Source organism: Centruroides vittatus, unplaced genomic scaffold (assembly GCF_030686945.1).
Source record: "Centruroides vittatus isolate TY-2023 unplaced genomic scaffold, ASM3068694v2 contig_956, whole genome shotgun sequence".
Classification (NCBI taxonomy): domain Eukaryota; kingdom Metazoa; phylum Arthropoda; class Arachnida; order Scorpiones; family Buthidae; genus Centruroides; species Centruroides vittatus.
Window position 1 is genome coordinate 556,055 of NW_027122635.1, and position 23,494 is coordinate 579,548.

At 29.2% G+C, this 23,494-nt stretch overlaps 1 protein-coding gene across 1 annotated transcript in view; it reads right to left on the bottom strand.

The window, feature by feature from the left end:
- Window positions 1-23,494, bottom strand: part of waw (Translation factor waclaw) — a 43,708-nt gene continuing 20,214 nt past the window's right edge. Inside the window, exons 10-17 of the mRNA XM_067282501.1 lie at window positions 22,902-23,011; window positions 17,420-17,547; window positions 14,859-14,929; window positions 9,229-9,330; window positions 7,492-7,625; window positions 7,353-7,398; window positions 4,368-4,580; window positions 1-181 (exon numbers count right to left, since the gene is read on the bottom strand). Coding sequence (XP_067138602.1) covers window positions 56-181; window positions 4,368-4,580; window positions 7,353-7,398; window positions 7,492-7,625; window positions 9,229-9,330; window positions 14,859-14,929; window positions 17,420-17,547; window positions 22,902-23,011 — 930 coding nt within the window. The 3' untranslated portion in view covers window positions 1-55. The remainder of the gene's footprint in view (window positions 182-4,367; window positions 4,581-7,352; window positions 7,399-7,491; window positions 7,626-9,228; window positions 9,331-14,858; window positions 14,930-17,419; window positions 17,548-22,901; window positions 23,012-23,494) is intronic.

A 23,494-nucleotide genomic window follows, 5' to 3' on the forward strand; every position in this document is an offset into this window, starting at 1 on the left:
AAACTGTACAAAAATATTTTATAAAAATTGATAATTTACATTATTTTTAATAAAATTATCTTTTCAGTACTTTGATAAAAACATCTCTAGGAACTTGTATTTTGCCTATCATTCTCATTCTTTTCTTTCCTTCAGCCTGACGTTTAAGCAACTTCATTTTCCTAGTTATGTCACCACCATACTAAATGAAAAATAAATAAAATTTATTATTAATTAAACATCACTTTTGAAAGTATTCAAAATAGTGAGTGTGATTATTTATTGAGATCGTCACAACACCAGGCTGCAATTTTTAATTTATTTCATTTAAAATATATGTTCGTCTCAAATTAGTAGTATCCTGCCTCTGTACATCGTACTTTTCCTTTAACAATAACAATAGAGTTGTGCCGATCATTAACTGCTTTTGGGAAAAAACTTTTGAATTGAAATAACATGACTTCTGGTGCAAACCAGAAGTTCATATATAGTCAATGAAGACCTCCATTTCCATATCTGGTCTCAGATTTCATCTATCTAATTCCATTCTCAAGATTAAGGAAAGACAGGCAGACGGATGGATGGATGACAGTGGAAATTTATAAGTCTATAATTTTTTTCATATTGCAGCCCAATGATATAGTTAAACAAACCCATCCATTGACATATTTCCAAGTTTTAGTTTGCTTGTCTACAGGATTTGTTAAATTTAAGTTTCTTAAGCTAGCGTCAAGATACACATTGGACCATTTTCCTCAATATGATTTTGTGGTTCAAATATGCGATTTTACCTATTTCTGTGATTGCATAAATTGACTTTTCCATTTTATTGTTGTAAAAGTTCCAGATTTGTACAATATTTTAGTTTAAAATCTATCATTCATCAGAATATAACCCTGATGGTCAGGCTAATTTATTGACAACAAACAGTTAAGAAATAAAATCCTTTTAACAGTTTTTTGTTATGCAAAAAAGACTACTTTGCTGTCTGCATTTTCAATTTTTAGAACAATAACAACACGAGAAAAGAAACAAAAGTATGCACTGCACACTGGAGACAAAATATCAAGCAATTAAAGCATTAGAAGCGGAGAAAAGTCATTTAGATGTTTGCAACCAGTTTAATATCAAACTTAATGGTTAAGAGGCTATATACAGTATATGTGCATGTGCAAGTAGTGTGTTCACTTAAACATTATCCAGAGGGAAAAATGATCTTTCCAGCATATGTTAGGTTAGGTTGTAGACTGCAGGGGACAAAAGTATGCTATATATTATTTTTCCATAACAAACATAAACAGACAAAGCAAATTCTGCTGCTATCTCTAGCTAGCACAGCTGGTGTTAAATTTACAGCATGATTTACCACAACTACTTCAGCAAATTTTATGGACCAACAACGCACTATTTTTCCAGAATGGAATATATAATTGTTACAATGTACTGTACCATACATTACGGGGCAGAGGCATGCTCCACAATCTATGCAACACCAAGTGTTTTACCCTAAATGTCTGGTGTGGAATTTGGGATGAACAGTTTCTTGGTCCCATATTCACTGATGGCATCCTAAACATAATGGTGGATAAATGACTTGACTTGTCATTAACCCAACTACAGCAGATTAACACAAGAGGCCGGTGATACAGTGACATCATGCTCAATTGTCTACATCTTTGTATTGCTGCTGAAGGCAGTCATTTTGAACATTTTCTCTAACAAAATAAAGCCAACATTGCAGAAATTGATTTAAAAAAAGTGAGTTTTATAGTCGGAGATTATTTGTATGTTAGGCTATAAATCATCTTAAATTGATTCCATTTGGTTATTTTAATGCTGGAGCAAGCATGCACCAGATGCATACACTTGTGCAATGCTGGAAAGAAAACATCTATCCAGGATCTAAAAGATAAAGTTGACATCCTGTATACATATGGTATTGCGAGCTATCAAGAAAAACCCAATTTTCCTATTATTGATCATGATATACTTAAAGAAAAATCTGAACAATTCATCAAATATTTAGGGATCATTGATTTTATTCCATCAAATAGATGGTTTACCCATTTTAAGCAGTGGCATAGTTTACCTACAAGCATGTTTGTGGTAAAAAGTGTTGTTATATCACAAAATTGAATTTGCTTTTTCAGATTTTCTAACTATCCTAGAAGAAAATTGTCCTACTAGGAAAATAATGCCAATGAACTGACAACTTTTATTCAGGGCCCACTTGAAAAATAATCACTTTCATCTATGTTTGCTGCCATTAGAACAGTTATGTGGTCTTTTGGTTGCTTTCCTTCAATTACAGCATGTCCTTTACATGTATAAGATCAGTTTATTTGGTTTTTTGAATTTTCCATGACATTTCAAGAATGTAAAACAATTTCCTCTAGCTTATGGGACAAACAGAAAGACTTGGATGACTACCTCAGTGTTTGCAGCATAGCTATACCAGTTTGATCTTCAAATGGTAAAGCTCTAACCTTAATTGCCAATAACTGCTATGTATATCCATATGTCTGGGACTTGGAAGCAATCAAACTGATTTTCTCATCTCTAACTTGCTCATAAGGAAAAAGTTGACATAAATAGGGCATCTTGTGATAGTTAAATTTGAAATAACACAACCTTTGCATCAAGGGATTATTTTTAATCTTGAAGCTGGCAAAAGTTATAATTTGAATGTCATGCAATTACTTAAACAAGCTTGGAATATGGTTAAGACAAAAACTGTTAATATCTGGAAAGCACTCAAAACAGTTATAAACATCAGTTCATTTGATCAACTAGAAATCAATGACTCCAAATTCTACTCAGTTATTGGAATGCAACAGAGTTTGAGAAAGAAACAATTGTAGTTGATGATTGAGCTGTATGGTCTGCACTGTGCACAAATGATTACAATGTCTAAGCTTTTTTTTCAATATTCATTCAACCAAAGATGAGGAAAACAAAGAAAAAAAAGAATCTGTTATACCACCTACTGTAAAAGAAACTTTAAATGCTATTTACATTCTTAGAAAGTACTGTACTGTACATCTTATTGTCAATATGGCAAAGAATATTTTCCATCATCATTTAACATTATTGGAAATACAACTGAAAAATTGAAGCAATGGGAATTTCTTTTTATTTGTTACTTATAAATTTTTACGGTGGAAAAACAAATTTAATAGAAAGAATGATTATTTCAACACAAATGACTTGGTATTGCCAACATCAAGATACAGGTTTCACTTTAATATGTTCCATATTCCAGTGTTTTTTTTTTTTTTTTGGAATGTGAATTAGTTAAATCATAGAAATGTAAAAATTTGTTTTATTTTTACTAATTTATTTTGTCTTAGTAAGCTTGAAACAGTATTAATTAAATGAAGGCTATGTTAAAATTTATATGCAGATATATAATTCTATAAAGAACTAAAAATATAATTGAATTATGGTACAAAAATTTCAATCATTTTAGAAAGTGCAGTTATAAGTATTTTCAAAAAGCTTCATTTTTAATGTTAAGTTCAAACTTTGTAAAACTTTTTTTATTCAGTCAAAATTTTAAATTTTATAATCTGCTTTAGAATACCTAACCACTTTTTCAACTTTAAATAATGCAACCACTAAGTTCCAATATATAAAAACACTCATTAAGAAAAATTTGTGCACCAAAAATGTGGGTGTTGGAATTAAATGAAACTTGTTAAATCTATTAAAGTTGAAAGTAATTACTCTTAACTTTTTTAAAATTATATTAAAAATATTATAAAATTTGATCAAATTTTATATAGTTTTAATTTTAGTAAATGAAACTTTGTATTGATGATGGTAATAATATTCATACTAAATTTTTTGTATGCCACCATATCAGTCTAGTAAAACTAATAGATTACTACTGTTTTCAACCATTTTAAAAGATCTTTAAATTTTTAATGTTACCAATTTTTGGATGTGTAGAAGTTACTTTTTATATGTTTGATTATTTGATATATTTGCATTCCTTTAACACTTGTAATTTTTCATTTTATCATAGTCTAAAGAAGATAATTTAAAATGGTCAAAAACATTAGCAATAAATAAGTTTTCCTGGATTGATATGGCATTAGGTGTATTATATACACTTTTATACAGTTTGCTCATTGTGTTATAAAGAAAATATACTTCATTTATATTAAAACAATATTTTACAAAGTTGTTATGAATTAGAGAAATAAAACACTTGTAGAATATATACAGTAAAACAAAATAATAATCATTTTACACAAAAAAATTTAAATTATATATATGTAAATTAATATATGATCTGATTAGGCATATAATAAAAATACATATACAAATAATTAACAATGAATAATTCATTAGTAATAAAAATAACTTAATTTTCTATTACTTACACATTTTGCTAATACATTTTTACGCAATGCCTTAATATTTTCTCGAACTATGACTTTCCCACCAACTGCTGCTTGTATGGCAATTTCAAACTGTTGTTGTGGTATAGTTTCTTTTAATCTCAAACAGATATTTCGCCCAATTTGACGTGATTTTGAAGTATGTACAATAGTAGTTAATTCATCTACTTGTTGTCCATTTAATAAAATATTCATCTACAAATAAAATCAGGTTTTTAGAAAGGGAATGTTCTGTTACAACTATTATCAATTTAAATGAATATTAGGTAAATCTGTGTTCCAATAAAAACAGGAAATATTCAAAACATAAAATTTCATGTTAATATTTTTATGTAAAGTCTGAACTTGTAAGCCTATACTATTATTAAACTATTATATGTCAATTTTTTAAAACTCCATATATACTTATCTTTAAAATTTTATTAACAGTATTAATAATTACTAACAAACATATATAAATACACCCAATTATACACACAGACATGCCTCACTTCCCCAATAAAATGTCTTTTGGTTATAATACATACACTATGAAGTTTCAATATCTCTTAATGCATTATTTTGGGTATCATTTATATGAGAAAAATAATTTGCTTTTGTCCCAATAAATCAATAAATCTTTAAAAAAATATACAGTAGAGCATCGGTTATCCGACCGCGTTCTAGTCGGCAAATTCAAATGTCGTCTAGTGATGTGGTGCTACAATATTTAGCTGTCTTGGCTACTTTAATATTATTTTTGTTAAATTTTTGCGTGTTTTAGCTGGTAACACTGGCTCGACCATGAAAGGGAGGCCAGTATTTATTTTGTGCAAAATAAAGAAATAATTTTCAACGATACAATAGCGACGATTATTATTTTTTTAAAAAATTGTTAGGCTTAACATCGATGATAATTCAACGCGAAGTAGGTTAATAGCGATATACTAATATACTAATTACATGGGATATACTAATATACTAATATATTATACTAATAATGTATTTTTTCATACTTTTCGGTTATCCGTTTTTTCAGTTATCCGACCAACTCCAGTCCCCAATTGAGTCGGATAATCGATGCTCTACTGTATATATTTAGAATGTAACTTGAGACTTTTCTACAAGTGGTTAGAATTGTATAGATATTTTAAAAGCACCCCATGTCACAAAATGGAATAAATAGCTAACATAGCTGGCTCTGGAAGAGGCATCATGTCTACTACTACTAATGCAGAAAGCCCAAACACACTTTTGTGACATCATTATTAATAAGCAATTCTTCAATTTACATAAGTGTCACAGACTTTATTAAAAATATATTAGAATTGATTTCTTGTTTATTTTAAATTTTTGTCTGCATTTCTTAAAATAAATCCCTTTATTGCTGCATATTTATCCTGCAGTACAGTAAACATAATGTTTGCTTTACAGCATGTACATTTTTCATGTCAATGCATATAAAACAATTGTTTGTTAACAAATAATATATATTAACTATTTGGTGGCCATAAAGCAATGTATAAACATCTTATATCATTACAGTAGAGCGTCATTTATCCGAATCAATTGGGGACTGGGGCTGTTCGGATAACTTATTTTTTGGATAACCGATTATGTGGTTATGTATGAAAAAATATATTAACCTATCCCATGTTGAAATTTTTCTCCATTGTGTATCGCTTTGCGTTGAATTTTTGTCAATTTTAAGCCTAACAAAAATTTTTATAATAATAATAATCGTGGCTATTGTATCGTTAAAAATTATTTCTTTATTTTGTACAAACAAAATAAATATATTTAAAAATATAAAAACAAAAAAAAATTATACTTTAGAAGTTAATCTAGTATCAAAAATGTTCGATTCAGCAAGACACAGTCCAACTGGAAAGCTTTCAGTTAACCCACGTTTCGGTTGATCGGCTTTTGGATAACGACGCTCTACTGTATTTAAATTACAAACTATCACATTTAGATGTTATATTGTGTTTTACTTATTTTTTTGAAATTAGTTTGAAGTTTTGGGTTGATGATGTAATACATTGTAATTTCTTCCATTTAAAATACAGTAATGGGAAATTTTATCCTAGTTAATGTTTTCCTGAAGAATGTATGATTTTTAGAAACAGATTAATGACATTATTACATATATAATATAGTTATTTAGAAAGATTCTGTTTTTCTTTGTTCAAATCTTATTTCATGTACTTTTCAAAATGAATTACAAGTCAATGTAAAAAACATTAAGATGATTTTGCAAAAGTACTTTTCTACAAAGAATATTTTTGTGTGTATAATCATGCATTTACATATTAATATATCATCAATTAATTAAATTCAATTTTATTTATATGATTGTAAATCACTCTCTATAATCCATTTTACTTGTTAAACATATAGCAATGATTCCCAATTGGTGTGTTATGGTACACTGATAAATTGCAAGGCAAATAAAAGAAATTAAAATGGCAAATGTTAAAATTTGTAAAAAAAAAACAACAAAATGTACTTCTATGTGTTATCAGCTATATTTCAGAAGTTTGTACTGTACCAGTAAACTATCATAGAAAAAGTATTAGAGAGAGCTCCCTGATCAATCTGTTGAGCTGTCCAGTAATATTTAATAATGAAGTGTGTGGCAACCTTCACATGATTTTTGGATCTATAGCACACTTAACAATGTTGGGAACCACTGGATTATAAGCTCTTAACTCTAGTACACAGTAAAAATGATAAAAGCTATAGAATAAAATAAAATGAGCACAATATAATAAAGATAAATTTATAATGATAAACTTGAGTGTTATTTCTGTATATTTAACATACCAGTAATTATTATGATTTAATAATAAAGAAAGATCAATTTTTCAAGTTAAGATTTGTCAATTTATTAATGTATTTTCATAACAGTTTCACAAAATTATCTTATTTTAGTCATTAATAATGATGAAAACTAAAACTTTTTAAAATTTTATTTAAATGTCTTACTTTTACTAATGTACTTGATTCATATCCAGCTTCCTCATAATCAAAACTACAAAAAGATTAATAATTAATTACTCAGTTTTCTATTAATTACATTTGAGTCATAACAACAAAAACTTTATCTATGATGTTAATTCAATACCTAGCATATCCGGATGAAATAGACTTTAATTCATCATAAAAATCAACAATAACTTCATTCAAAGGAAACTTGTATTGTAACATAATATGATTATCGTCTATAGCCTGGGAAGTTTTCTGAATTCCTCTTCTTTCCTTTAAAAATAGTCAAGGATGCCTTGTTTTAAATATATGTAAATGTCTTATATCAATAAAACCAAGATAATTTACAATGTTATTTAGTAAAAATAATTAAAAATTGAATAATGTTAAATATAGAAATTAAATAGTAATTTTATTTATAAATGTGTAATTAATAATGTCTATAATCAAAATTCATTCTTTTGATACATTTACAATACCACAGAAAATAGTATTATGAATATAGAATGCAAAAATTATTCAGACATAAAAATCGATATAGATTAAAAAATTAAAATCAGAAATAAAATCTATAATAATCCTTTTTATACAAAAAGTAAGTTCTAGGGTCAATAAATCTTTCCTCCCCCTTTTTTTTGTTATATATCTTAATGAGGTTGTGGCCGACGTTTTCAATGCAAAAACGTGTACATCGGACGTTGGCGCCACCATCCTGTAAACCTAGAAGTTTGACAATGGCATTTAGAACATCAAGCATGATTCCACTGACATTCCAAATGCCATTGTCAAACTTCTAGGCTTACAGGATAGTGGTGCCGAAAGTCAGACGTACACGTTTTTGCATTGAAAACTTTGGCTGCAATCTTGCTATTATGTTTATACTAATTTATAAACCTAACTACTATCTGAATTTTTGATTATCTGAATAATTTTTGTCACAAATCATTTTGGATAATTAAAAAACGATATTGTTACAGTATGTTAACTTATTGTTCAATCAACAGCCTATTTAAAATAATTGTATAACAAAAATAAGAAGATTAAACATATATTCAATTAGTTATAATCAATAAAACAAGTATAATTTCTTCACTAGCTAAAATTGTTAATAAATAAAAATACAAAATATAATTTGTGTATAAAATATATGTCCATAAAAAAACAAATCAAAACATACGCCAAAAAGTTTTGATTCTAGGAAATTCAAATTCATAACTTACAGTAACATAACAGTAATTCTTGTTAGAATATATACATCTAAATAATTAAATTTCATTTAGAAGATATAATATATGTAATTGGAGACTTTATTTAAAATAAAATAAACAAGCTATGAGCAAATAAAACACACTTATTAAAGCTATCATCAAACTTAAAATATAATAAAATTCAAATTGCAGTTTTCATTTCAATTAATTCAAAAATAGAATATTAAAATTTTCTGTGTAATGTATTCTAATTTTATAAGTTTTTATATCAGAAAATTATATGTTGTATCCAATTACAATATTTATCAAAATATATATTTAATTTTACTGTATCTTAATGCACATTTCAATAAGTATAATTTTATTTTTGATTTTTTTAAAATTTAATTTAAATAGAAACTGTTATAGAAAATAAGAATAGAATAGAATTCTTATATGTTTAATAAATAATATTAAAGTTGTAAATATAAAAGTACTCGATCTTTTATTTACTTGCATATTTGCAAATGATATTCACAATCCTCTTTAAATAATTATATTACAAATTCAATAAAACATTATTTTTATATACTGTATTAGATAACAGAAATATTTTTATAATTATAAATTGCATAACAATACAACTTTTATTGAAAATATTATAAATCTTAGTTATAATTTATACTTACCATACATATTTTCATAATGCTTCCAACATAAATTACAGGAGTAATAATTGTTCCAATTACCATTGGTTCAAAATATTCAGAAATGACTTTAGGGTCAGGCAACTGAAGTATAATTCATTTAATAATAAAATTAAATCATTCAAACAATTTAGAATATTCTTAACTATATAAACAATTATTATTTTCATTTAAAATTTGATATTTAAACCATTATTGGTATTAAAATTTCATAAAATCTCAAAATTCTCTAATTATATCGTTGTCATTTTGAATTAAAACAAACTGAGATGACATCTGAAAATATTCTTACCAAATGTTTAAAATTTTATTATTCTTACTAGCTCCTTAAAATATCATCAGGATGCATGGCTAACAATGTATTAATGAGATATTTTCTTTCCTTTATGCCATCATGAAACATTTTAAAGATATTTCTGTGTAATCACATTTTTTTTTGTTTAAATAATGAGACTTATGTGAATGTGAACTAATAAGCAGAACATAAGATCTTGAATCAAAACAAATTGTATGAATCATATGGAATATAGAAAAGACGATATATTTAAGTAATTAAGTTACTCCTTGTCCCATTTCTACCAAGGAAATCAATACTGATGTCATTAGACTGATTGACTTTGAGTAAATCTATGTAGATTGTTCTTTAAATATTTGCATTTTAGGTTACCTTCCTGCTATCATGGAGCATTTTATTAATACAGTAGAGAGTCATTAATCTGAACCCCGGTAATCCGAATCGCCGGTTATCCAAACGATTTTCAGTCAGACTGTGTCGTGCTGAATCAAACGTTTTTGATACTAGATTTACTTCTAAAGTATAATTTTCATGTTTTTATATTCTTCAATATATTTATTTTGTTTGTACAAAATAAAGAAATAATTTTTAACAATACAATAGCCTCGATTATTATTATAAAAATTTTCGTTAGGCTTAAAATCGACGAAAATTCAACACGAAGCGACACGCAACAGAGAAAAATTTGAACATTGGACAGGTTAATATATTTTTTCGTACATAATCGGTTATCCGAACAAATCACTAATCCGAACAACCCCAGTCCCCAATTGATTCAGATTAACGACTCTCTACTGTACATATGTTAAAATGTAGCTTACATTAGTTTTATAAAAAAGTTGTTGAAAAACTTGCAAGAACAAAATTTTCAGATGTCATCTCAGTTTATTTTAAATTCAAAAACTAAAGATCTAATATAAATGTAAAATTATGACTTTTTACAGAATTTTAGGTATCTTATGCACCATAATTGATAACTTTCATATCATCTGTTTAAGGAACATAACCCATCTATCAATTTAACAGGCATACAGTAGCTTTTTCTTTTGATGACTTAAACAGAAGTAAGATCAAATAGGTTGAATTTAGTTTGATCCAATATATTATGATCCATTAGGTAATGGCAGTAGATCATTAAGTGTGACTGTACACAAACCATCACATTATCCTTTTTAAATTGCCTGCTCATCCAGAATATCATCACCTACAGTATATACATAAAAAACAGCTGCATCATCAATTGCAGACTATTCAGTACTTTTTGATGGACCTTTACATAAATAAATACAGTAGATTGGCTCTCTATTAGCCACAATTCAAGCGTGAGATTCTAGACGGGGTCAAAAACCCCAAAAACACAAGTAAAAATGAAAAGAATGTGAATGTAACAGAAATTATTACCAAATGGATGTATAGAATAAACAACATTGTAACAAAAATTGTGAATTGAAAATTGACAATTCTTGTAAAATGGTCAATAGAAAAAGAAATGTACAGTAAAACCTGTCTATGGCGATCACCCATGGTTCCTTCAAAAAGTGGTCTTTTAGACAGGTGGTTGTCCAATACAGGTGGTGCTGTAATACCATATTTCCGTATTTATTTTGCGCACTTTTTAACCATTTTTACTAAGCAAAATTCAAAGTGAGCAAAAATATGTGAATTTTTTCAACAATAGAGCTATATTGGTATTGTATTTTATTTGTATTTGTATCACAATGACTCCTAATTTATCGTGATTTTATAAGACAGATTTAATACCAATATTTTAAAGATTAATACAATACTCGCATTTTCTCGAATATAATGCACACTCTCTTTTTCCCGACTTAATTAATTCAACTCAGTTCTTTTGTTCGCTCCTCAGTTACATGTATTACTTCATCGATATACGTTGTATCTCTCCATCACTTTGGCTTTGGTTTTTGTTAGTTTAACTTTAAAAATACTGTATTTTTTAAATATTTTCTTAAGTACAATAAGAAAAATTATTAATTAATAATAAAATGATTTTATTATTTTTTCTCATAATACAATTTCATTACATTCTGCGATTGTCATTGGACAATTGCGGAATCAAAAAAGGAAGATTGCCTGTAAAACTGATTTTTGCATTAATGCGTTTATTGTTTTTTTGGATATCATTTTTCTAAAAATATCATGGAAATAAGGTAGGTTGATAACAGAAACTATTTATCGCACATGTACTATATATGAGCATAAAAAAATAAATAAAATAAATTTTATCAAATAATGAGATCAGCCAATTAATTGGATTGTGTACAATATTTTATACCCCTAAGCAAAATACTGTAGGTCTACAGTAAAATAAATTTTGTTTTCCCACAGTTAAACTTTGCCACTAATTGCGGTTGTGATAAACCATTTTCGCTTTCTCTGATAACTTTAACACGATCTTCTAATGACAGCACTTTGCATTTCTTTCATTTTCGGACAATTTTGAACAAACTGAAATGAATTTCCTTTGTTGCTAGACTAATTCATTAACACCTGCACTAATTTCGAACCTACCTTGAGTACTTCTCCCAAGGTAGGTTCGAACAAGAGTTTATACCAGAAATATTCGCAGAAGTGGTTGCTTATTACAGTTGTTGTATGTTGTTTCGGACCAAAAATCGATGCCTTTCACATTACACAGGTGGTCGTTTAATACGGGTAACTTATACAAAGACTCTATGTAACGATTCCATGCCAGAAATTTTTGCCCATTTTGACAGGTGCCCGTCGAATGCAGGTGGTCTTGCCTAAGCAGTTTTCACTGTATATTGTAAACATGTCAAGAATGAGTTAATTAGTGATATAAGTCGCAAATGTGAGACGAGTGCAGGCAACAAGAATTTACAGATATCTGCTCAGGAAAGTGAACCCTGATATAGGCAGTCATAAATATGATGAAATAAAAAAATAGAATAAACTTTTGATAAATAATTTTATATTAATGGAAGGGAGAACATCATAACAGAATCATTAAAATTCTTGATTGTCATATCACAACACAATAGTTTAAAATATGAGAAAAAGGGCTAAAGTTCAATAAACAATTCTTGGGTGGAGTCAAAATGAGATATCAAATTGTATTTGGACTATTCACTGTTTTTGTGCCCTAATCTGAGTCTTGTTACACCTGGAAACAGTGTGTGACCAATTAGGAACCAATCAGAACCCTATTAATCTGCTAAAATTCTATATAAACCATGAAACCATAGACACTGGGCTTCTTCCCATCAATAGTTCATCTGCATTCTTTCCTGTCATCCTTCTTCTGAAACTGCTTGGAGAGCATACAAGTTCTAATCTCTTATTTTGTGCCTGTGTTTCTGCTTTGTCTTTTCAACCAAGGCTACCAAGGACTTTCTCCGTTTTATCTAGTTAATTCCATCTGAGCTCCACACTCAAAACCAATGCTATCCTGGGGCATTCATCTTGTGAATGAAAAATCAAACACATCCAGACCTAGACACTTTTGAAGTGATTTCAAAAAATTATTGTAAACCCCTTTTGAATGTTTATAATAAATGGTTAAACTTTCAAGGAAGACTTTTTCAGTGCTACATACTCATCCACCCTGACTGGAGCTGAATAATTTCCTGTCAGCATATCGCACAAGCAACCAGCAAGAAAATCAAAATAATACTTTAAATAAAAATCAAAATAAAATCAATTTCTAACAGAAATGTAAGTTTAAACTTGGTACACTGTGCCACAAGTAAGCTCACACTTCATGCACCACATGTTTGTCTCCCACTTCCAGTTGATTGCCATTTAACTAAAAGTGCACATTGCATTCACAAAGCTGTTTTTTTTTTTATAACAACACTATTACGTTATGTTAAGTTTATCTTTATTTGTCTTAATTTACTTTTAATTACTGTATTTCAATATTAATATCAAACCCTCTATTGACTTGATGTCAATAGAGGGTTTATGGTATTGTATGGTATAATATGAGGTATAGTATTATTTAAACCTATTTTTAATAGAAGAGTTATTCAGAAAGTGACCTCCATTAGGCTGACACAGCCACATAGCTTATTGCAGCAACCTGAAATAAATATGAGCACAGAAATAAACAGTGGTGACTGTCCATGTGGTCAGCCATTTTGTTAAATGCAGGTTGGGTAGCAAGTGTGGAAACATGGCTTATGTCATCAAAGCTCCCACTAAATGTGAGGTACTTGGTGTTATCCACGTTTTGCAAAAAGCAGATAACACCATGAATTCACCAAAGGATTCACTGAAGTGCAGCTGAGACTCACCAAAGGATGAGTGTTGTGTACAGAGAAAACTTCTTGAGTGACTGTTGTGTGAGAATGGCGTTGGAAAGTTTCGGAGGCCAAACAGATATGCAAAATGAATCAGGCAGTCATCACAGATGGAAGACAACCATCTGTGATGACTGCCAAACTTGTTGAATGAGTGGACAAAGTGGTCTGTAAATGCTGTCAGTTCACGTGTCAATTATCATGCCAATTTCCAGAAATTCCATGAGCAATACTCTGAAATTGTGACCTTGACTCTGGGCTATCACAAGTTTTGTGCAAGTGGGGGCCCAAAAACTTTGGTCAGTCACAAAGTGCAGCAAATGGGGTCTGCACTGCAGTTTTTGCAATGCTACTATGTGGAAGGCAATGCTTTTATGGACAAAATCATTACAGGGGATGAAACATGGTTCAGTTTGTGAACATGGAGACAAAGGAACAATCAAAAGTAATAAATGCAGACAAACTTGCTAAACAAACCCAAGAAATTCAGGCAATTGTTATCCAGCAAAAAGATGATGGCTACAGTTTTTTGAGACCAAAAGGGAATGTTGCTGACAGATTTTATGGAGTCTAGGACTATGTTAGTTCACAGGTGTTCTGTGAAACTAAAAAGCTTTGAAAGGTAATTCAGAACAAGAGGCAAAGCTTGCTGTCTTCAGATGTGATTTTTGTCCTGAACAATGGCTACAGGCATTGCTCCAACAGTTTTGATCACCCTTCCTAAAGCATCAATCTTACACCAAGTGACTCATTTTTTTCCAAAAATAAAAGTGTGGTTGAGAATACATTCAAGTCCAATGAGGAACTGATTCTACTGAAAACTTTTTAGTAGAATAAAAATATAATCTAGTTGTTATAGTTTATATATTCTTCCACTATAAATTATCATAATTTCCAAAAAAATGTCATTCAATTTGAAGTTTCATAATTTTGAAAGAACAAAATTTCTATTAGTTAAATTTTAAAGAATAAACTTTTTAGCTTAAATATAACTGATAACTTAAAATTTAATTTTAAGTATAAAATTTTCATACCTTTAATGGATCTGTAATATCCAATTCTTCACTGCCATATAATTTTATATTTTTTGATCCAAAAATTTTCACTAAACAAAATATTTAAAAATTATATTTTGATTTCATCTTTTCATTTCAAAGATTTATGGAAAAACTTATGACTAACTTCATAGATTTTTGTAAATTTAAGTTAATTAAAAATTGAAAGAAATAATTTTAAAAGACAATTATATGAACATATTTACATAAAAAGACAAAACAATAGAATCAATGACAACTTGGGAAGAGAAATCCACCAATCATGGAACAGTATTATCGAAAGGGGGAGTAACAGGTTGAGAAAGTTAAAAAGGGAATGATCTTAGTGATAAGGTAATTGTACAAACAAGTAACAGCAAGTCAAGGATACATAAGTTTAGAAAAATGTTTTAACCACTTATTTTAAAATATTCTAATTTTTAAATTTATACAGGTTTAATTGTTTAAATGTGATGAGAATTTTTCTGTTGATTTAATAAGATTTATATAAATACCACAAAAAAAACTGTCATTTTAATTGTCAGAAAAGTTTTTAGAATATTGTTGTAATTTTATAAATCTCGTTTTAGCCTCCTCCTCAGGTTTACCTCATTGATGTAAATCTGAGGAGGAGGGACTTAAGGTCCGAAACACAAACATAGTGTGTACAGGTGAAATACAAGGTGAACAATAAAGATTGTTTTTTTTCTGAATAAGTTTTCCTCAATTTGCAGAAACTGAACACCAGTACAATAAGTCCTAATAATACAATATGTCCTGTAGACATTTATATAATAAGGACACAAAGGCATATGAATTAATAGATGTTTTCAACTGTTTTTACATAATTTTGCTGGAGCATAGCCTCTAATAAAAGGTTACTTCTGCACTTCTGCAAGGAACATTGTTTGTTCCTGGTGACTGGACATGGCAGATGCATGAAGACATTTTAGTTTCCTCCACGAGTTTTAAATCATTTTCTCAGTATACCTTATACAGTTCACAACACACTTAATTTATTGCAGTATAAAATAAATTTATTTTTTCACCATTGCAATGTTATAAACTATTTTCAATAGACCACCAACCTCATTAAACCACCAAATTCATAATCAAACAAACAGTGGCATTTAATAAAATTTATTGCAGGGCAACAATTATAAATTTGGAAAAATTACAAAATTTCCTGTGAACAAATCTAAAAGTGTCCTCCTTCCTTTCTGTCTGAAAGAAAGAAGGACACCTTTAGAGTTCATCCATAGGAAAATTTTGTAATTTTTTCAAATTTAAACAGTGGCATCTTAATGAGGTTTGACTATACAATATGACATATAAGTTATATAACATATGTCATTGAATTCACAAATAGTTTGCAATAATTTATATTATCAATAGTAAAAGTATTAAAATACAGGAAATCACCATTACATTATTTAATATTATTATACATGTATTTTATAATTATGTTGGGTTTAGTGAGTTATACTCACTTGGCACCTGTTGCTACCAAAACAAGACAAAAATTAAATAAGTGTGTCAGTGTGTGTGTGTGTGTGTGTGTATTCAGGAATTTCCTAACAATATGGCATGTATTCAATATAGTGGCCTTCTGTAGTATGATGTATGTATTTCTATTTTCTATTCAATTGTGTACTGTTGGAATGGATATGTCTATAATGTATGTGATTTTACTGTGTTTGTCAATGAATGTGATGTCTGGTCTGTTGTGGTAAATTGTTTTCTCTGTGATTATGGCTCTGTCATAATACATTATTACTATTATTAACAAGAGTTTGACAACAGCATCAACTGAAAAGCAAACATAAAAAAATTCAAGAATATCCTTTGCAAAAACTAAAAAGATCACTTAACGTATCAAGTGGTTGTCATAAGTATTATTTAATATTATGCAATATTGCTAATACTCTAACAAAAACTGCATCATCTTTTGGAATATTGTAATGTTTGTCATTCTCTTCACATTCTATTGAAAAATGAACAATATTAGAAAAATGAATAAATTAATTATAGTATTTGAGAATAGTATTAATGTGACATTAATCAATTTCTTGTTTGATAACTTGTTAAATCTCTCAAATACAATTACAGTATATGCATTATTCTGGAAATATTTGTTGAAATAATATTTTATGACTTTTTGATGTATCTTCCTTTCCTATATAAAGAACTTGTGAACAATCAACAGAGATCATTACCAAAGTTGAACAAAAAGAAAGTAGTTTATGGAAGAACTTGGTCATTCATACATGGGACAATATCTCATATGACCTACTGGAGTCTGTTTGATGGCATGAGAGGAAAGTTAAATGTTTCCTATCAAATCTATTTACAAGATTAATACTATTTATTGTACAATTATCTGGCTATAACATGGCAAGAATTCATGTATTTTAGTGTTATTCTGCTTGAGAGTTTTAGTTTTTTTGGATGCTAACATTATCAATTATTATTCTTCTCAGTAATTATACAACAAACTTTATTAAATTAAAAGAAAGATTTTAGAAAGTTTTAAGATTTAAAAGAAATAAGCAAAATTCTACCTTTATATGGTACACTGGGTGCTGTAATTACCACTTGAGCATCAAATTCTTGATCTAATCTTTCACAAAATACTTCCAAATGTAGAAGGCCAAGAAAACCTAATCTCCATCCCTGACCTAATGCAGGACTGAAACAATATTATACTTTTATTATTGAAATTATTGTATTATTTTAAATATAAAAAATGCAAATATTAAAAACAAACAACACAGTTGGGAATTCATAGGAATTCATAGGAATTAAACAACACAGTTTAATTCCTATGAATTCCTAAATAATAAATTAAAAATTTTTGTTAAATTTAATCAGAATAAGTACAATTTTTTTATTCGGTAAGACTTATTAGATATTTAATATAAGAAAAAACATTAAAGAAATTAAATATAAAATGACTGAAGATATATATATATATCTGTTGGATTGGAGGAGATAAGCATTCAACTATGGGAATTATCCCTGCAATATTAAGTTATCTTCAGATCTTATACTTATTAAAACTAGTTGAATTAGTCTATTTTCAATATTTAATCCATCTTCTGGTGGATGTCTTAAATTGTAAAAATATTAAATTTACATAATTATATAGTTATTTATTTTTATTAAGTGAAAAGTTTTTGAAGATAAATTGAACTTTTATTATGTAAACATGTATTACTGTGTATTAATACATATTTATTAACTCAAGTAATTTAGAAAATACTTCTTATTGTAAAAAAATTTGAGAATTTTATTATTCATTTATTATTATTTCAAACAATAATATAAAAAATCATTTAAATACATCAAAAATGATTATATATTTTTTATATAAACTTATGTTTGTAAAAATTGCAACATCATCACAAAGGAATCATCAGAAATGAATAAAATTTATTCCGTGCATAATCTGTAGTGATACAAAGAAATGATTAAATTTACAGAGCAATCAAACAATATTATATGCCAAAAATCAGTATTTGGTAAAACTGCCACATGCTGCAATAAGAGATTCTACATGTCATGGAATTGAATCAAACAGATTTTGAATGTCTGCCTGAGGATTAGCATTCCAGATTGCTTCTATTCGAACACAAAATTCATCTGTATTGGCTGTTGGACAAGCATCAACAATGAGTTTCGTACCCATGAAATGCCAGACATGTTCAATACATGAATAAGGAGCAGGGCCAAGAAAGAAGCAATATGTCATGCTGAAAAAAAGTCTAGATCATTCCTAGCAACATGTGGACAGGCATTGTCCTGTTGAAATACAGTTCCAGGAATGCATTGAAGGAAGGGTACAACTTTGGGATCTACAACTTTCCTGATGTAATGGTTGCTGTTGAGAGTACTTGCAATTCTGAGCAGCTGAGATCATCTGTGATATCCAATAGTGCCCCCAGACCATCATGCCTTGTGATCGCCCAGGATGATGCTGGATAATGCACTGTGGAAGATGGTATTCATATAGTGTCTAACGTGTATTCAGCCATCATTGTACTCTAAACTGAAGTGGAATTCTTTGAAAAAGATGATTAGTTGCCAATCAGCATGCCAGTGGCTGTGTTGATCCCATTCTATCTACAGGTGTCAACAGTTTTGTGTCAGGAAAATCCTGCACAAAGGAATACTTGCATGCAATCCATGGTGCAGCAGACATCAGCAAACTATGGATGCAGACAATGGCACACCTGTAGCAGTGCTCCAATGTTGTGCCACCTGTCAAAATGAAACTGTACAATCTGCAATTGTGCAGATGAGGTGTCTGTCATCCAGTGCTGACGTAACATTATGCCTCAAACAAGCTGCAATTTCATACGAAAATCCCCCTTCATGCAGACCAATCATTTGCCCAAGTTCAAACTTTATAACCCTTCATATGGTCCCCTTTGTCATCAACGAGGCATAGTAGCTTCTCATGAAATGTTTACCAGTGGTAGCCAATGATACACTACCTCCAACTCTCCTCTACTTTCCTTATTTATATGGCTAACACAACTGCTCAGAGGGTGCTTCTCAGCCAACTCATGCACTATCACTCTGATATTCTAATCATTTGCATGTCATACCCTGCTTTTCATTTCCTGTAAATTTCAGTTTATTCTTTTTTTTTTTTTTTACAGGTTCTTAAGCATGATATTATTAGAAGTATGACTTCTAGATGTGAAATACAATGTGAAGATCTTTTCAGTTTATATCGCATGATTATTTCATGTTGCAATTTTTATAAACATGAGTGTATTTTCTAAACAAAAAATAATAATAATTCAGAATTTTAACACTCCCCACAACAACAACTCTGGTACAAAAATATTGTTCTTTTGATCCTCTGAATACTGCTGTAGTAAAGCTTGACTGTATTGCATTCTCATTAAAAAATGAAGTTAAACATAACCTTTTAAAGTCACTCAGTAAATAAATAGAACAATTAGTTTTATTGGGTTAGATGCAAAATTCAAATATGGCAGCATCAATGCTGGATAGAAGAAATTGTTAGTTACATTATAGTTTTGTACACATCTAGATAGTGATAAAGAAATACATTATATTTCCACTATAAAAATATGATTGTATTTATGCTTTTATGATTTTTATCTTTGTTCTTTCAAACTGGTTCTTTAGTACTTTCTAACTAGCTTAGAATTACAAGTAAAAAGTTTATATGAAAGTTTTAAAAGGAGAAAATAAATAGTAAGTATCAAAACAAAAGTTTAGAATAGTTAAAACAAGAGAATCCAAATTGAAGCAAATTTTACTAATAATAAATATGGTTATTATTATTTTCTAAAGGATTATTTTATTTTAACTGGAACAACATTAGAAAAAAGACTCATTAAAGTTTATAAAAATTAATATTCAGTTAAGAATTACACAACCTAAAACAAAGATGTTCCTAGAAAACAATACAATATCTGCAATTTCTTAGATCTCTTAAAAAATATCAAGCATATGAAGTTAACAGCAGTCAACATCTGTGGCTCTTGTGGGTACAGATATTGACATTCCTCAAGAATATTCAATCTGTCAAGTATTCTAATTTTATTTTGAGCTCAAATCATAAGATGTAAAAAAAACTTTTAAAATTAAGTTATAATTCAAGCTATTCAAGCATTTATTACACATTATATGCATAAATCAGAATTTTGAAACCAAACAGATTAAAATGTTGTCATCATCTTTCATGTTTTCAGTAATTGAATATTCATGTATTAGTTAAATTTTACATCTACTTGTAAATATAAAATTTAATATACCAAGTATTCATAAAATAATGCATCATACAAGCACCAATGAATGCAGCCCAGCTAGTGCTGCATTCTTACTTCATTGGATGCTCCCATTCACAATATGCCGTGTTCTGTCAGTTATGTTATGTTATTATGCAGAATTATGCAAAAGTTTAACATAAAATGTAAGAACTTTTGTACCACATTGTATGTATATAAAATACAAACAGCAATAACTACCAGGTTGTTTTAAGTCAGAAACATTTTAACAATCAAGCCCTCCAATGGGCAGGGCTCTATTGTGCTGGTAGAAAATAGTATTATCAAGACCTACATCTGCAAGAAGTGGTCTAATATGTTTTACTAAGAGCTGCAAATACTTTTGGGAGTCAAGAATACCATCAATAAAAAACAGCCCAAGAACTCATCAGTCAAGTAATCCAGCCGAAACATTAACACTCTGCTGACATTGAGTGCACTATACTTCATTCACAAGCAGTGTGGATTTTCCTGTGCCCAGTAGCACACATTAATGGAGTTTATTTTGCTGCAGACATAAAGGATGAATGGTAGTTGGGTTTACTGTAAATGTCACTATGATGTCTACAGCTACATCATCCATCATACAACTCCTGGGTCTCCCAGGTCTTGAGATATCATCCAAGTCATTCATGCAATGAAATTTAGCTACTGTTCTTAAGATTGTAGGACAGACGATAAATCCTAGCTTTAATAAGCTGTTCTAAAAAACCTAAATAGAAAATAAGGACAACAAGCAATTATTTATTGTGACATCATCACAATGCCAGGCTGCAATTTTTAATCATTTTTTTTAGTTTATTTAATTTAAAATATATGCTCTTCACTTCAAATTAATAGTGTCTTTCCCCTGTACATCATACTTTTCCTGTTAGCAATAGTCACATGCCAGTCATCTATTAACTCCTTTCAGGGGAAAAGTTTTGAATTGAAATAATGTGACTTCTGGTTTGCATCAGAAGTTTGTATATAGTAATCAGAGTGTCTGCCTCCAAGCTTTCTATATCTGGTCTCGACATTCACCATCTAACTCTGTTCTTGAGATTAAGGATAGACAAACAGATAGTGGGAATAGGTCTATAATTTTTTCAAATTGCAGCCCAATAACATGAATCTTATATCTGTATATTTATTAATTTCAATCACCATTCAATCTTGATTGTTAGACATTGCAATGTGCACTGTATTCTTATATGTGATATAATTTACTATATGATAAGTGTGCTATGATTGATAATTATAGTTTAAATGATAATGTTGATGTTGCAACTGCATAAAAAATATCTATTGTATACATTCAATACAAATGGTAAATCTTACCATCATAGCTCTTTTTTCATGAACTAAATAAAATATACAGTAAAACGTGTAAACCAGAATTGCACAGTACCAAATATTTTTCCAGTTTGGCAGGTTTCCATTTTGAACAGGTTATTTTTTAATATAGAAAATTGCTCTGTTCTGAAGAATTTTTTCCATGCAGGCTGGTTTCCTTTTTATTCAGGTTTTACCATAAACTGTGTAATTTATGTTAATGTTTTAACTTTAACATAACCAGAAGAAAAAAGTTCTTATAAATTCCAGAATTGGACAATTAATTATTGCACAAACATGGGATTTTCACTGCACAATTCAAAATTTCCATTACACATTTTGTGTCCAGTTGCACATTAGAATATGCACTGGTCTGATTGGGATGCAATGCATAGAATCACCCTGCATCATCCCCTGTGTTACATCCCTGAAGGAAAAGTTGTAACATCTCACTTCTCTCTGCCTTCATATATCTCATTCTGTTACACACTCTGCACTCTGCTAAATCAACTTTAAATACCTGTCTGGAGTAACAAAATACTACAGTTGCAGACACAGTAATTTGCATAATTACCATAATAATGAATACTTCTGATGGAATGTACAGTACATCTTTATTACTAATTATTGAAAATTGGCATCGAAAATTACACCGGCGATTTTTGAAAGCACTCTACAACAATATAATCTGAAAACCTATTACAGGCAGGAGGTACTGTACATGTGATCACCTGTCAGATTAATGTTCTCAGGTACACCATAGGAGTGCCTTCCAGACTAAGAATGCCATCCAGTAAAACACAGTAAAATGCTGGACAGCATTCTTACTTCGTCAGATGCTTCTATGGTGCATTATTTTAAAAACCTGATATATCTAATATAAATATAAAATCAGATATAAATTATTTCTAATCATAAATACCTATTTTCAATGGCAACAGTAACACTTGAATCATTCAACAATAATTTTTCAATTGCATTTCTCATTGCAAGATTATAAGACTGATCAACAGCATATATGCCAGCATAAACCTGAAAATTAAATATTAAGTTTTAGTCTTAATAAATCATTTGAGATTTTTAAGTACAGTAATACCCTGCTTAATGCTGCTTTGATTAATGCTGATTTACTATAGCACAGTCTGCTTGAAGCCTAAAACAAAAGCTCAAAATTTACACTGATTCAAATTATTGTGGCATTTCATTGATTTGTATATAATATGATTATTCACAAACATGAACCAATCAGAAAAAAGTGGCAATTTGTTGTAGCGCTGTACGTCCTTTAAATCTATGTTTGTTTTGTGCAATTTTGGAAAAAATATAACATCACAGATGCCATGGAAAATATCAACTTCTCTTGGCAAAAATTAATTGATAAATGCATAAATGGAGTGTGGAAGAAGTTATGGCTGAAGGTATCCAGGAATTCTCAACGAGAAGAGCCTATTGCTATATCGTTAAATTGACCAAATTGTCAACCTAATCGATATAGCAGGACTAGGAGATGTAGAC